This window comes from Haliaeetus leucocephalus, unplaced genomic scaffold (genome assembly GCF_000737465.1).
Source record: "Haliaeetus leucocephalus isolate CR32 unplaced genomic scaffold, Haliaeetus_leucocephalus-4.0 Scaffold830, whole genome shotgun sequence".
Taxonomy (NCBI): domain Eukaryota; kingdom Metazoa; phylum Chordata; class Aves; order Accipitriformes; family Accipitridae; genus Haliaeetus; species Haliaeetus leucocephalus.
This window is the reverse complement of record NW_010973266.1, coordinates 3,298,805-3,315,663: the sequence shown is the minus strand read 5'-3', so window position 1 is coordinate 3,315,663 and position 16,859 is coordinate 3,298,805. Positions and strand designations below refer to the sequence as shown.

The 16,859-nt window shown below is 39.2% G+C and overlaps 1 protein-coding gene across 2 annotated transcripts in view; it reads left to right on the top strand.

Moving 5' to 3' along the window:
- The window catches only part of DOCK1 (dedicator of cytokinesis 1), a 311,286-nt gene that overhangs the window by 85,717 nt on the left and 208,710 nt on the right, over positions 1 to 16,859 (top strand). For both annotated transcript variants that reach the window (XM_010581957.1, XM_010581956.1), the window contains exons 26-27: positions 7,964 to 8,091; positions 10,472 to 10,567. In XM_010581957.1, the coding sequence (XP_010580259.1) occupies positions 7,964 to 8,091; positions 10,472 to 10,567 (224 nt within the window). The remainder of the gene's footprint in view (positions 1 to 7,963; positions 8,092 to 10,471; positions 10,568 to 16,859) is intronic.

Here is a 16,859-nt window from a genome sequence, read left to right as displayed (position 1 = left end):
CCTGTCGATTCCCTGCTAACATAAAGACAGCTGTTTCTGCCCATTTTCAGGGGTTATGTTGATCGAGTTCAAGGCCTGTTTTTCACATCTTAGGTGATCTGCCTTTTACCCCCTCCATGTTTGCATCAATAATCTATTATGGCTTTGTCAAAATAAATGTGATTTTTTTTTTTTTTTTTTTTTTTTTTTTTCCCTGGAAGAGCATAAGGTTGCATCTTGTTTTACTTGAGCATGGAAAATAATCCCTAACGTGATCATGCTCAGTTGCCCTTTTTCTGTTGACACTGTAGACCTGTGTTATACATTGGGTTAGTCTTTGTTCCCTTTCTTATGTGAGGAAATGCTTCCTGGAAGGTCACGAAAAGATCATTTGGTCACGGCTGCTGCAGAAGTTCTCCGCAGTGCTTAGCATGACTGTGTCCAAGGGCAAAATCACAGCAATGATCTAAGTGTGCCCTTTAGGAGTTTTTTCAAGAGCTAAACTGCCATATTTTCCCATACTCTGTTGGATGATTTATCTCATTTTTGGGTGTATTTATTGCCCAGGTAGTGGTATTGGTAGGTTAAAGGATAGTTGTGAACAGGGAGGTTGGCAGTCTCTGCTTTGGAGGAGTTCATTTGACTCTGTCCCACTCCCTGATTTTTGTCGAGAAGAAAATGATTGGGCAGAAGTCCTTTGCCTTGGGGCTGGATGCTTCTGTAGGGTCTTTGAACACCCCAGTGTTTGTCTGTGCTAACTGGGATGCAGCTTTTTGCATGCAGTAAAGCATTTTAAATTTTCAGTGATTAACATCCTGATTCAGCAAGTAACTCGACTTTGAGACGTGAATAGAGTCTTAAATGTACTAATTTAGACCAATATTTATGTATCTTCCTCAGTGAGGACCCAAGTATGTCAATATGTTCTTACATATGCCATACATACATATTTTATGTATGTATCTTTAAACACAGGATAAATATATATATAATAATTATATAAAAACCTTTACATGACCATATAGAAGTAAATGCATGTATAAATAAGTTATTACCCCCACCACAATAATTTACATAGATCTGTTACAGTGTCTGTGTAAAGCAGCAAACTTTTTTGATTAAAACAACCCTGCATCTCTTCTCCCTTTCATGTCCCTCTCCCCTCCAAAAAACACCAACCTCAAACCCTGAAACAGAGGAAGCATTTCTTTACATTAGCGCCCGAAACAGTTCTGTGTTGTAAAAGTCTTCTGTAAGAGCATGTCCAAATCGAAGTATTAATTTAAAAATTGGTGTGGAGGAGTATTCTAATAACCTAATGCATGTTTTCAGTTCTAAATGTGTAAGTACTTATGGTTGGTTTGTAAATGAAGTATCTTATCGTTGCAAACTTAAAAATTTTGGTTTTATGTAAATAGTGATTTATCTGGTTTGTTTTGTCCCATAGAGTTGTTTGTATTCTCTGTTGCTTTGTTTTATAAATGACTTGAAGCCAAGTGAGCGGTGTAGCTACTGTATTCTTAAATAGTTAGAAAACCTAGTGATTTCTCCATTAGGAAATTGTTAGTCTATTAAATATTAGTAGATAGCATATAGCATTTCTAAGAGTCTTATTAATTATGACTAACATGACAATCTTTGTCGCCATGCCGTGTAGCGGAAACAAGGTTACTAAGCATAGGTTTTATTTTTTTGGCTATGTTAACTAAATGATCCATAAAATAAAGAAACACATTTGTCAGTGTCCCTCCAAATAAAATGTTTTTAAATTGACAAAAATTTATTGCGTGTATTTAGCTTCAGCATAGTTCCTGTGTCAGTGTTTCATTTCATCCAAGTCTTTGCTTGGATGCTCCTAAGTTGATAATGCCTCCTGAGCATCCTTTTATAAAGATTAATATTTTATTCTCGCTGCACATTCCTGTGACATTAATCATTGTGGGTTGGACTTGGTGCAGTAGAGAACAGATGTCGAATTATTGTTGTCTGTAATCATTGTGCATCATACTCATGAGCTATCTTCAGAGCTGGCTTTTGAGCAGGAGACTAATGTTATAGACTATAGATTTATCAAGGTTGCCCATTAATCAGGGCTGGGAGGTGTTTGTGACAGGCAGGCTGGTGAAGGTTAACCTTTCCTCTTCTGTACTTCTAAGTAATCAAGATACAGTTGATCAACCCAGTGTTTTTCAAAGTAGTTTATGGCAAAGGATGCACTTAAAACCTTACCTTCTTGTAGAGTGTGTTACCACAGTACTAGATTTGTTTAAATATATATAGAGAGATATTTGTGTGTGTGTTGGTGGGTTCCATCTTGGGATTTTGTTGCCTTCTAGCTCTAGTATTTTATCCGAGGTAACCTGGAATACCTTAAACCGACGGGATTGTTTCAGTAGCTGTTCCTGCTTCGGTTCAGCATGGAGCTGGGATCTGCTGTGTGATTAGAGACCAACGGGGCAAAGGTATCGGGACGTTGCGGGAGCCGGCGCCGGCAGCGCGGTACGGACACCCTCGCATCAGCGAGGGCCGGCTGCGTGCTGCGCGGTTTTAATGAGAGCCCAGGCAGCAGGGCTAGGGAAGATCTTCTGATAGCCTGCAAACAGGCCTTTAAAAAACAGCAAGAGAAAGGAAAAGTATGTAAAAATCATCCAGTATGTAAATATGATTTTATTACCTGCCAGATGCTGAGTATTATGAAGTACTCTTTTGATTCCAAGCGTAGCTTTCGTCTTTCCCAGTGGCAATATTTATTCCTTTTTGCCTACTTCAAAGTAAGCTCTATATCACTGTTTCTTCCTTAGCATAAAAGTTCCACTGGTGATTTGAAGGCCAAGTAATCTTTAGAAAGATTTCACAGTGTTGGTGCTTGCACGGTTCTCTGGGGTGTGGGTGTTTGTTTGTTTTGTTGGTTGTGGTTTATGGGCTTGTTTGTTTTTAAAAATCTGGGAAGGATTTGGATCTTTTCATCAAGTACCCAGCACACCCTGACACTTTGTTTTATCCTCCCAGGTTTATAACCTGCAACGGCTACAAACCAAACAGCAGATGTTCACAAGTTGACGTTGAGGAAGGCAGAGAGACTGTAAGGTGGTAACTGAGGAGCGTTGTCAAGTCTACCCAAGGGAACTTAGTCTTTTGTCTAGGTTGTGTAATTCTAAATGAAGCAGTATGACAAATCAATTAGTTTTTCCTTTCTCAGAAATTCAACTTGAATACCTTCCCTATTGATTAGAGCATACTCTAAACAATCTAACTCAAAGGTGACATAGCTGCAATTTTTGCCTTCTGCATGCTTGCAGATACTAAATTGGTCTTTGACCGTTCTCTACTAGTGGGGCTTAACGGGGACATGAAACATTTTCAAACCTCTAATTAGGGGCCTTTGTAAGTTATTAAAGATTGATTCACCTCGCAGGCTTGACAAAGGCACATTTGTATGTCTTTGCTGGAGTGCTTAGCAACTGGGCATCTGGGTTCTTTCTCTCCCCTGCGTTTGGTGAAAGGAGTGTGCTACACCACTGTCTTCTGTTTTTTGGGTTTTTTTTCTTAATCTGCTCTTTTCTTTCCAAGTTAGTCAAAACCTAAGGTAACGACATGCACTGAAGTTTCACAAATGTGGTGAAACAAGGCTCCAATCATAAAGCATCTCTGGGACAAACAGACTGAGCTCAACTAGGCCATTCATTGGGTTGAAATTTATATGGAAAATTAGTAGTTAATTTTGACCTGCATCCATCTGGTGATTCTTGCCATGCAAGAACTGTCTGAGTACTTGAGCAAGGAAGGGAACGTTTTTGGGGATAGGAGTGAGTGGTCAAGGGCTGGAGCAGTTCAGAGGCAGAAGTTTAAAGTGAATGTAAAATGGTGATTATATAAAATACACGGCTAGTCAGTACCAGGAAAACCTTCTTTATGTAATGGCTGGATCTTCACTCAGGGGGATGCTGTGTTTTGGGGGTTTTTTTAGTTGCCCCCCCCCCTTTTTTTTTTTTTTTTTTTTTTAGCTAAGGGTATGCATTTGAAATACGTGACAGCAAACTGTTACTTTAAATGCACGTATATCATTGTCTACTGTATTAGGGCAGTTTGGAGACTTCTAAATAGCTTTAGATCATTTAATGAGCATCCTGGTAAATAAGCTCTTTCAGTGAGGTCAATTCTGTTTAGCCATTTGTTTCACAGAGATCACTACCTCCTTTCACTTTTGATATCTGTATAGATTTAGGATAATATAGTTGTAAACAAATAATGGGAACTTAAGATGAAGATGTTTCTCTGTTACTAGATTTGGATCTTTTGTAATCCAGTTCTCTGCTACCTGATGGAAGTGAATATGGGGGGATTTGATGAAGTCACGAGTATGTGTATTTCCCCATGTAAATACATTGCAGGGTCTAATGTCTGTTTCTTGAGGCAAAATATTCAGCAAACCCACCATGGTTTTTCTCCTTTTTGAGCTATAAAGCGTGAGGTTAAAGGACCAAGAAGCAATTAAATAGAAAAACCCTGCACTGAAGAAACTAACTCTTCAAAGTACTTTGTTTTGAATGAGAGCTCACTTGTGCATTCCTAGTGAACATGTACTTATGTGAGTCACTTGAGACTGAAGAATATTTCTCTTGAACTACTAGAGGTTGGGTGTGCTTATACACTGTTATTTCTTATCCTCCATGTGTGAGCTTACAAGGCAGAATGAGGAATCTGCTGTTTCGGTTCCTCTCTAGCACCTTGTTGAGGTGGAGTGCTCTCTCTTCTGCATTATAGCATGGTTTTTCTTGATTTTTTTTTTTTTTTTTTCATGTCAGTGACTTTTATTTTTCCCCATTGTGCAGTTGGTGAGAGCAGGATTCCAGCCTTTGTGCTGTAGGGACAAGTTCGTGGAGGTGCCCCTCCTGTAGGATACAGAAGGCTGTGGTCACCGATGACCTGGGAGTTCTGAGGCAGCTGCGGAGAATAGTTCAAGTCATTGCAATTGGACCTTAGGGCACTGGCTGAAGGCTTCTAGAAGACTTTGGACAGAGACTTGGTTCCCTGTGAAGTCCATCTTTGTCTCATCCATCCTGTTTCCTTCTCTTTTTTAGTAGCAGAAGCAAGTCCTCTTGAGCCCATACATTATAACTGAGAGTCATCTAGTGAGAGTAATTTTCACTGAGTTTTTAATGCCTGTATCAATTTTTCCACTGAAAGCCAAAACGCAACACTGTAAGCATGTATTGATTTCTTTGTCCTTGGCACCCCTTTGCCTACTAGCTGTCAGTTTTTTCTGGTACCTGCAGTGCATATTTTAGCACTGGTGATACTGCCTTGTCCCTCCCATGCTTGTAACCGGCAGACTCTCAGCCGAGCCTCGGTTTTCACCGTGGAGGGATTTTGAAGTTGGCGTCTGTGTGGGACCTGTGCAGTGCAATTGGGTACTCTGTTTACAATAGTACCTTCTACAGCACTGACACCTCGGTACCCGGGGTGCGGCATCTCCTAAATACTGTCAGGAATGGTCGAGAGTGGAAGTGCACATTCTGTCTGTGGATGTCTCTTCAGCAAAAGATGAAGCTACTAAAGGTACTTAATTCTGGTGAATCAAAGCCAGGGCCACCATCTTTTTGTCACCAAGATCTTCGTCATCCTTTGAACTACTGGTATTTGCTGTAGCTTCTTAGCACCGATTTGCTTATTCCGTAACTCCTGCCCATCCCGACTGCTTCTGGGTGCCAGTTGTATCCACTGCAAAAGGACAGAGACCAAATGTATATCAATAAAGGGAGTTGGTTGCAGAAGGAGCTTCTGCCGTTGAGCAGCACTCTACTGCTACCAAGAGGAAGCTTCCTAGTGTTGAAAGCGTTACTGTGAGCTATTGATCTTTTTGCTTCTCAGGAAAGTGTTAGGTATAACCCTAAATAAGTGCTTTCACCTTGCAGTATGGAGTCATCCCCTCTTAACTGAGATTAATCTCCAGTTTTCATTTTTTAGTCTTGTGCCTCCTGCTGTGGTCTGTATGTTACACTCTTGATGTCAGGATGGTGATACTTACTGGTCCAGAACTACTTAAAATTATCTTAAATAAAGACTTAATTGAGTGCTCATGAGCATTTCTGATGCTCCAGGGACTTCAGCTTTTGTGTGAAAATAATTTCTAAGCAAAGATATAGTCATTAAGGACTGCCATGAAGCCTCCTCTCATGAGTCATCCATGTGCCATCAAGTCCAAGCAATTTGGGTAATATCACTAAAAAAAAAATGTCAGCGTGTTAGATCTTTTGTGTGGCTGTCAAGAGCTTCATCCATATTTTCCCACGTACTATATTATTAGAGATCTCATGGACCAACAACCAATGTAGCATTTGACAAAGTGAATTCTTCAGTTGTGTTTTCAGAGATTGTTGGCCAGGTGGATTTTATAGTACACGGGCAACTTTTTGGAGTGACCCATGTTGTGATAGTGTATGTCCATGTTTCAGGAAAACAAAAATTTCTTATTGCTAACTGTTGTTTTTCAAGATACTTGGTTCGTGTGCATATACATGCATAGCTGAGCTGCTTTCTGTCTGCATATGACTTCTCTGAGAAAAAGCTGCCTGCCAGATTGGTAATCCAGCCCTTGTAGTACAGAAACATAGTACTCCTTTGGACAAAGGAGAGATCACGCCTTGTTCCATATGTACATGAGATAGCTGGGTAGGTCGGTAGGGAAAGGGAGTTGGGAACTGGTGTCTATTAGGGTAAAATAGCTGGAAAAGTCTCATGGTTTTCTTCTGTTCCTGTTCTACAGTATTATTTAAAGGAGGTGGAAAAATACCAAAATGCTCTAAATTCTTCCTTGTCCCTTCCCACTCTCCTTTTCCTCACCCCCCAAATAATGTTTTAGTACTATGCTGATGGTATATATACTGTGTAATTTAATCATTATTTTGTCTTGAGTAAGTCAGGCTCTGATGAACAAGAATAACCAGTTCCCCTCCTTTGGGCATGGATTTACTTGGGGCTGGGAATGGGGGAAGCTAAAGGGTTTTAACTTCACTCTTCCCTGCTTTTGCACATAAAGTGAGCATGCTTCTAGTCTCGTGCTGTGGTTGGTTGCAGCTGATGCCACCGTGGCAGAAGGCAGGTATCTCTGGCCGTGCCATCTCTCCTGAAGGAAAAAGAGCACGGTCCAGGGTTAGGAGTGAACCCTAGGGGCCTGCACTCTCTCTGGGCAAGACAGTTTGCAGGTTATACGTTAATTAGATCCGTTAGATCAGTGCCCCAGTGTTACCTGTTGGTAGCTTTAGGAATATCAATTTTCGCCTTATTTCCCTTACGTGCTTGACTTGAGCTAAAATGTTGACCTCTATTATTTAGCTCCATGTCCATTTTCTTCATCTTCCCTATCTCTCTCTGCAAGTCCTGTACTTGCTTTGTACAGGCAACTACATCTGAGTACCAGCAAAAAGTATTTCAGCAGCACTTTTTGAGCTATAAAAGACCACGCCGTGCAGCTGAATGTTATTCTGAATAGCCCCATACCTCTCAGTGAATCATGTTTGTGTGGTTAGGCTATGCTGCACTGGTAACCAGTACAGGTAAGGTGAAGGAAGTTTAATACATCTTGCCAACGCTCAACCAGTCAAGCAAGCATGAAGCTAAGCATGTACATAACGCTTGCGATGGTGCTGGATAGGTCCAGTTAATCAATGTTTTTAAGCAGAGACAGTTAACATCAGTGAGACCACTCAAGTACTTTGCTGAACTGGGGCCGGGGGTGGCGCAGGTGGGAGGGTAGTGCTTGTCTGAGCATTCTTAACCTAATGACTTCATTTTCACTTGCTTGTAACTTTTTCAGGTTTTTATATTTTGGGTTGAGAAGCAAGTGACTGGAAATCTGGACTTACCTTCTTTTTCCTGATTTAATTTTTTTAATCTTAACGTAAGCACTGAAGCAGATCGGCTGTTTAGGCAGTGCTATGAAGTTATTTAAAGCTGTGTATGTAACCTTATGTTTTGTGTGCAGACTGCAGGGAAATCTTGCTGCCAACAATGACAGATCAGCTGAAGTATCACTTGGAAAGACAAGAAGATTTGGAGGCTTGTTGCCAGTTGCTGAGTAACATCCTGGAAGTGCTGTACAAGAAAGACGTGGTTAGTATCGTACAGTTCTGTGATGATTAGCACTTAAAAGAAATGGATCTTAGTAGAATGAATTAAGCAGGTAACTCCTGATGGCTTAGTTTTTCTTCCCCCCCACCCAACCAGTCTCTCTTAAGTCTTCTTTTTAGGTGTCCAGTGACGAGGATGTGTTGTGTGACATCTCAGGATGTTTCTTACTGTTTCTGAGGCACATCCAATACAACACTCTTACTCAATAACACTTTTCCAGACATTGGTTAGATAGTGAGTAAACAGATATTCTTAGGACTTCAACTTGTCTCTTACATGGTGTTTAGCCTCTGCAAGGTGGAAAATGTTTGGTTTGGTTTGGCTTTTTATTTTCCCCATGAGCATTTTGGGAAATGCACACTTGAGTTGTATTGATACTGGCCTGATACTGGCCTGCCCAGTCTGAAGGAGGGGGTGGGGGTACACACACACACGTACCCACACACAAACATACACTTTTGCCAACACAGTAAACTTGTTTAGCTTTTTGAAGTGCCATTTCAAGTTAGCTAGTGGAATTCTCCACCTCGGTAAGAGATAATCTGAACTTGGAAAGTGGCGGCTTCTGCATAAATATTATAACTGGCGTAGTTGTCTTATCCATTCAGAACGTGCACGTATGAGACAGTTGCGCATGAGAACCTGTGCAGTGCCCTGGGCTGGTATGCAGATGTGTATCTTGCATAATAGTCCCTTTTTTGTCTTTCCATGACTTCACACAAGTATGCAAATACTAGTGCTTTGCCAGAGAGCTGTAATGATTTGGTGCTCTCTTTGGGCTGATGAGGCTGCTGCCTGAACCTTCAGTCCTACGCAGAATCATACACTAATTTAGTTGGAAAGGACCTCAGGGGTCAGCTACTCTCACGTTGTATCTAGCATCTTATTTAACTACGTTTTTTGGGCTCCTTCTGATTTTGTTTCTTTTTTAAAGTGGTTCTGTGTGACTGCTTCAGAAAGTGGGTTATTTTAAAAAAGGAGCTTGTTTTTGACAGCTTGGCTCCTTCCTGTCACTCTTTGTTGGCTGCATTTCTCCTCGTGGTAGCAACTCGCTCACGGCTCCACCATCTCCTGGGCTGAGCCCAGCTGGAGCGGGGCTGCAGGAATGGCAGGAGCAGAGCCGAGATGGAGAAGGGGACGGGGAAAGGAAGGAAACGCTGCGAGTGAGGGGCTGTGTAAAGTAAAACTGAAGAACGGGCAGGAGCAGCACAAGTGCCAGGAACGCAAAGAGGAGAAAAATCTTGGAGAGAACTCACAGGAGAGAAAGGAGGGAGAGCTGAAGGGTGGAGCGGAGCAGGGTGCCGAGATAGATGCATTCTTCCATGCAGATGCTCTTGGTACCAGAATTGTAAGGTTTATCCTAAAGACAGGTCTGTCAGCAGCAGGAAGAAAAGTCTATACTGGAGCGGTAGCTGTGTATATACATACTGATCGTAGCTCGTTCTTCAAATATGCAAATGCGTGTTTTGTATATGCAAGTCTGCCTTTGGTAATTAAACATAACCCAGTGATAAGATGTGGGTTATTATACGGATCCAAGGGCAAGAAAGAAAATGGTTCATCAGAATGTTTGTTTGATGGTCAAGAAGCAACACAAAGATGCTGCTTTATTTACATAATTATCTGCAAAAACGCTTGCAAATGTTGGCTATAGAATTGTTTCCTCTTTCCATCTCACAGACCACTTTTGAAGTCTTCTCCTTCAGGCTAGTGAAAACCATGAAGAAGCCTGTTTATAAAGTAAAAGATGGGAGCAAAGCTCATCTGTTTCTTTCTCCTTGTTATGTGTTTTTGGCTTCAGCTCCTGTAACCACCATTCTGCATGAGGTTTCTGAACTTGTTCTTAAAAGCTGGTTGCACTAAATACTTCATTTTCAACTCTTTCAAAAGTAGTGGCAGATTAATTCAAATGCAGAAATATTAATTTGAAACAATTGACTGAAATAGCAGCTCCATAACCAAAGTTTTGCTTTGCTTTGCTGTTTCTTTTAATTGAGCTGTTGCACAATAGCCCCCCAGATTTGGTAATGCCTGTGGGCTTTTGATGTTGGAAAAATGACTTAGGAAAATAAAATTATTAGGTAACTAAATGTCATAGGCTTCGTTATATTTCCAGGGACTTGCCGTTCATTTAAATAATTGTAACGGTACATGTTAATTTATCAGTAACATGTATTAATAAAATAGACTTTGCATGGTGTTTGTTAAAATGGGAGACTAATTTTCTGCTTTTGATCAGCAGCAGTGAGTGATGTTTTATTTAACTTTCACAAGACGGGCAGATTTAAAGGCAAGCGTAAATAGTTCAAATGTATTGGTGTCTGTTGTATCTAGTTACCACTAATTTATTCTTTTTCCTTAGGGGCCAACACAACGACATGTCCAGATAATCATGGAAAAGCTATTGAGGACAGTAAACAGAACAGTCATTTCCATGGGACGTGATTCAGAGCTCATTGTAAGTGTCTCTTGATGTAAACTTAAATACCTTTGTCACATCTTTTTGAACCTGACTGTAATAGGATTTCAATCCCAGGTGACCCAAAGCAATCAAAAGCTTCTGCAACTGTCTTTGTGTTCAGTATGCTGTAAAACATTGGCTTGTAATTTTTGTGTGGTTTACACAAGGGGAGAAAAGATACTTGAAAAATATCGGTGGCCAGGTGATTAGCCAGATTTTAGAGGTCTGTGTTAACCAAAACGATGTATTATTTGTAATTAGCCAGCTGAAAAGCATGGAAATGAAAGACTTGCATGTTTGTTACTACATTAGCAATCATTCGACTCTACAAGTATTTACTTGTCTTTTTTGACTACAACTGAGATAACCAAGATAATGGCAGTAATCAAATGATTGAAGAATAGAGCCCCAAATTATTACATTTTGAAAAGCTAGAGGAAGGGCTGATGCAGTAGCTGCAAGTTACTGTGTTCCACTTCAGTGGCATAGCACTGTGATTGTGAAGCCTGAGACTTCAATTTTTCACCTGTATCATTAATATTCGCCTAAATAATGAAAAAAAAAAAAGTGAGGCCTATTGATACCTAAACTGGGGATAGATCTTAGTGTGGTTTTGGGAGTCTCACTGTGTGTTTGCCTTTACCTTATATTGTTCTTTAGGTGTCTGCATCTGGCAACTGATAATAATAGCAAACTGGTCAAAGTGGACCAGATTTCTTATCGGTCTGAGTAACTGTCCTATTCTACATTAATTTGGTTCATTTGGTTCGATACACTGATTTCTTTCTTAAAAAAGGGTTTATTTGTTAGTCAGATAGATCTGAGTCCATTAGCACTTTCTTTTTTTTGCTGTCCCCTTTCTTTTCCAATTTTATTCTCTCTGTAATTGTACAGAGTGATATTTGACTTTTTATGAGAAGGCTGTCTGTCCTCAGCACATCCTACTTATCTACTGCTGTCCCATTTACTTGGCATATGGTGGTGCTTGTGTTGGCAAACATATTGCAATTTTAGTTTTGTCTTCAGTGCGTCATCTGCTAAGGTTTTTTTGTCTTTCACTTTTATCACTTTAATTTGCTGCAGTATTTTTTGTTGTAAGAAAGTGATAATGGATCACTAGATCCATTGTTGGAGCAAGAAATGGTTATAAGTAGAGATCATTCTTACAGAATATTCTAGTGCTGTAATGTGTTTATATGTGATTGTCACTTTGTGTGTTACCACAGAAGTTATTAATAATACGCAGAACTTTACTTCTTCCCTTAGTTGCACAGAAGGTGTAGTCTTGCAAGACATATATACAGGAAACTTCTTCAGTTATAATTAGGATGTGAATTAATTATTATTTTGATGAACATGATTTAGTTGATATTTTAAAATGTTAATTATTCCTTTTGCGTTTATCAAATTATATTTGAACACTTCTCCTGTATATATTTTAACTAAGTACAGTTGTATTAAAAATATCCATAGTGATCATGAATACAGCTTGAAATCACTCTATCCTCACACTCTATCATTATGTAATGAGTATTAATAGGATGGGCTATTTTCAAGGAGTACTTACTCCTATCTTAAAATGTAGTGCGTGGTGGAAAGCATGTTCCTGTAATCAACCAGTAATAATTCATTTTTGTGGCATCAGCAAAGTAGGAAGAGTAAAATGCAAGTGATAATTAGCAAGCATAACCTGACTTCTCTTGGATCAGAATCAGGTTGAAATTATGTATTAACTTTTCTTTTGTCAATACTAGTATGGCTTTACCTGGAACTTATATTAGAAGATTAACCATAAAGCATGCGTAGAAGGAAGGAATTTTAAAAATAAAGGATCTTATAGAGGCATAATTTAAGTAACAAGAACTTTTTCAAATGAAGTAAACTACAGAACATAGCAATTTGTTTCTTATATAAAGATAGCTATATTGGTGTACTAAAGCTGGCATGTTTTCACCTTGAAGAAATACTTAGCTGTGTCATCTTCATCCAAAACCTAATGTTGCATAATACGCTTGAAATATAAAAAAAATACCTTGCATCAAAAATACTGAGAAACTGGCATTTATTCCTGTAGATGTGAACTATACATCCATTAAGATTTATCAGCTGTTAGCTTCATTCTGGAAGCGTTCCTCTGAGGATCGTGTTTTGAGTAGCTCAAACAAATGGAAGACGCGGTCATTCTTGTCGGAGACAAGACTTCTGTGGCAATACAGAAACATAGATTCCTAATCCCCTTGCAGAGTCAATCAAGTTCATTTAATTTCACATTCTTTATAAACCTCTGGCCTAATCACCGTGGTGGAACTACTGTGGCATTTGGGATGCATGAACTTTGGGATCTATAGGGGTAAACATCAAAGACAATTGTTTTGTAGAAATTGTTTAATTTACATTTTAATAATATTCTTTGTATATACCCTTCCGCGTTTGAGGCTTGCGTGACTTACACACGTTGTTTTTGACTGTATGATAAGTCAGTGAGAGCTGGTGTTTCTGAGAGGCCGGAGTTCTACGTGATCAGCAGAGGACTGTAAAGAATTTAAGTGGTCAAGTGAAAATGCAGTTATCTTGGAACCGCGGTGGCGGAAGTGGAATGCTTAAACATAATGTGATTTTACGTTAGTGAACAAAAGTCTTGAGTAGAAAGTGAGGTTGCTAGATATGCTAATGTAATGGGAACATAAGACACTAAATTTACTGTTTCAGGAGGATATGCATTTAGAGGCTATTAAAGATATCATAAATAATTCAAATTACTTTCTGTACTTTATAACCTATGGATAGGGTTCTGTATGTCTGTATGAATGACTGTTACTGGGTCAGTTTCCTTTGGAACAACATTGACAAAAGATGGGTGAGTTGTACTGCCTACGTGACCAAAACCCTGACCTTCAGGGTAAGGCAAGGGACCAGCCTGCAGCCTACGGCGGTGGCGGGACCAGCGCAGTAATCTGTTCAGGTCTGTTTGTTTCACTGTGGCACAAACACTCCACCTTAATCCAGGAAATAAGAAAAGATTTTGGTAACTCTTACCTGATGCCTGCCGTGTCCCCATCTAAATATGGGAGGTATTGGATATGACCTTTTAATGTTTTTTTGGTCTTCAGTATTCTTCAAGGCTGCATCTTGCATCTGTGGCAAAGCTTCTGTCTGTTAAACCTTAAATTGCCAGTTAACTGTGTTTAATTACAGGAGGTGCCTTATCTACAGTGTGGAACAGACTGGAAAGATTCCCCAATAGTCTGTTTTGACTTTGCACAGCTTTTTTTTTTTTTTTGTGTGTGTTTTTGCTTCCTTAAATGTGTGAGTTTCTAGATAAAAATCGTAAGCTATTTTTATCATATACCTTCCAAAGAGAATTATCTCAAAATAAGACAGATGAGTTGTAAGAAGAAAAACTAGACAATAAATAAAACAGAGTATAAGTGATAGATTAAAATCTGATTTGACCATAATTTTTGTAGAAGTTGGTAGCAAGATGAATTGAAGTTAACATTTGTGACACTGCACACTTTCTTCTAGCCTCCAGAACTTGTAAAAAAAAAAACCCACCCAAACCCTCAGTTTCACTGGTGTCTGTATTAAATAAGATTAAGTACAGACTGGCCACTTAGGTTGTTTCAGTGAAAGCAGTGAATTTATATACTTGGAAATTAGCATTAGTTTCCAGTCGGCCATATCAAACGGCTTTTTAACATGCAATAAAAATGTCTTGTCACCATTTTAATTCTCATTATTTTGGGCTACTTTTTCCTCTGGAAATCTCACGGTGATTTTTACTTGGTCTGTTTGCTGACTGAGTAGAAGGTTCTGTGTGTGTTATTGTAGTTGAAGTTAAGAACTAGCTGCAGCCTGTGGGTGCTGAGTTGTCTGATCCAGGGTCGGGGTTCATTGCTGCTCACAGAATTTAGCTGCTTTGGGCTACTTCTGCATGCGCCTAGAGCTAGTCCTGCTTGTGATGCAGTACGAAGTCACCTATAACAAGACCACAAAATCTCTCATACTGAAGAACATGTTATCTGAAAAAAAAAAAAGTAAATTGAGCATGCTTCCTTTTCTTTTTTGAAGGATAATTTTAAACCATCTCTTTCCTTGCCTAGTAACTTTTGAACAATGTTGTGTTCCATGTGAGTCAGCGTATTGGCCTCCTTCAGTAAATCAGAATTGACTGGCCACGATGGTAGGTCCAAAATGACATCATGACTACTCCCCACTTCCTTGTGGTCAGCCGCTTGGTATGTTTCTCATTTAGAAAGCCAAGAAAAACAAGCTGGTTGCTGAACTCTTTAATTTCAGAAAGGACATCCAGATGGGGTTTTTGGATCCCTCTGTGTACAATTTTTGGAAGATACTTCAGTTGGCAGATTTGTGCAACTGTGCGATGATCATCTGTGAAATAGACAAGCTTGATTCCTTTATACGGTGGAAGAAATCAAATTCATTTTGATACAGAAAAAAATCTAGCTCACAGATATAAGAGCAAAGAGTATAGGAAGTGGCTGTACTCCTAAGAGACTCTGTCCTTAAGAGCAGTGGCTCTGAAATATAGTGAACAAAGTCAGTGTGAACACCTGCTGTGATCAGGGAAAAAATGCTATTTTAGATTCTCCTGGGATGTGTGACTAGGAGGCAGTGGATGGGAGAGGACTTTTATGACTTCACTGTTGAGTGGAGCGTTTCCCACGTCAGTTTTTGCCCCCCCGCTACGCTTTAGAACAAGGATGTGGTGAAACCAAAAGAGAAATGCTGCGGAAATCGCCAGAAAGTGGAGAGAGTCAGTGATTTGTGGTGCGAGATGTGAAAGCCGTCTGAGGTTAACAAAGAAGATTTAGAGGTGCCCCTCGGTGGTAGTGAAGGAGAATCTATGTAGGGTGAAGACGACACCTGTCAAAGGGAAGAGGAGGAGCTGGTGACCGCACGGGAGAGCGAGAAGGCTGAAGTAGAGCAGAGGATATGCGCTGGTGTGGGAAGTGAACGCTGGAATAATCGATCAGTCAAAGACAGTGGTGGATTCTCCATCTCTTGGCATCGTCAAGGCAGGATGCCCTTCTGGAAGGCAGTAAAATACGAGTCTAAGTCTAAGTAAGATATGAGTTATTGAGGGTCACAGGAGAGAGTTCTGGGGCTAAAAGTGATTTAGGAGTTGAAGCTAGATGTAAATCATCTTTCTGTGCCTTAAAATCTGTCAAGTTAGGATTAATGGGTTCCAAAATGTTGGGGAGAAAGCTTTATTGTCTTCACCGGACTTCTACCATGTAAAAAAACTACAGTATGTTTTATTGAATTGCATGTCTTCTTATCTTTCAAAAACATTTGAAATTATGTATTGCAAAATAAATTCAGAACAACTGAAGTGGTGTTTAGAATGATGGGCATGATTTTGTTCCATCACTAATACTTTGCTTTTTTTATGTTGTAAAATGCAGTATCACTGCTGCAGCGAATGGGTATGGAGTATGTCCTAGCAATGTTTATTGGGACAAACTGCATTCACCTAAACAAATTGACAGCAAATTTCTAGCACTCCAATTATTTTAATAAGCCACAGTTGTATTTTATGGATGCTGAAATAATACTAAAAATCTTTCCATGCAGTCTGTTTCATTCTACTAGAACAGAATTTTGTCGGTATAGCAGTCATATTTTTAGTGGCAATCCAGTTAACAAATTCCAGTAGTAATATATAATTCGTGCTATTATACAGATACTAAAGAAGTGGTATAATCTAACAGAGTACTTGATTTGAAAGTGTTCACGAAAAATGAACCTATTTGATTTTGAAAAAATAATTAACCTTTAAAACGTAGAGTGAAATTAAAGGCATCGACAGTGGTTTTGCATCTTAAGCAAGAAAAAGCAAACACTTTGTACCAATGGTAGGATTTTTCAGTTTTAATCATGATTTTTTTTTTCAGTTTATCCTGATTTTTAAACTATTTTTACAGTGACTTTTTTCTTTTAAGAAAACAAGTGATACTCACATGAATAGTGTTTCCTAATAGTTCTAAAACAAAGAATCTAACTGTTGCTTAATGGAAATTATACGGACTCAGAAAATAGCAAGTAATATAAAATCACTGCAGTATTTATTGACTAAAAAGTATTTTTAAGCATGATATGGGAGAAGTGCATATAGCAAATTAGTGTATGAAAGTGCATGGTATTGTCAGAGTGAATTCAGCAAAGCTACGTTATGTGCCACATTGAAAGTAAAGATGCATTTTCTTTGTTATTATCCTCATACCTGCATTTTATAAGATCTTCTACATTAGGGTGAAAATAGCTT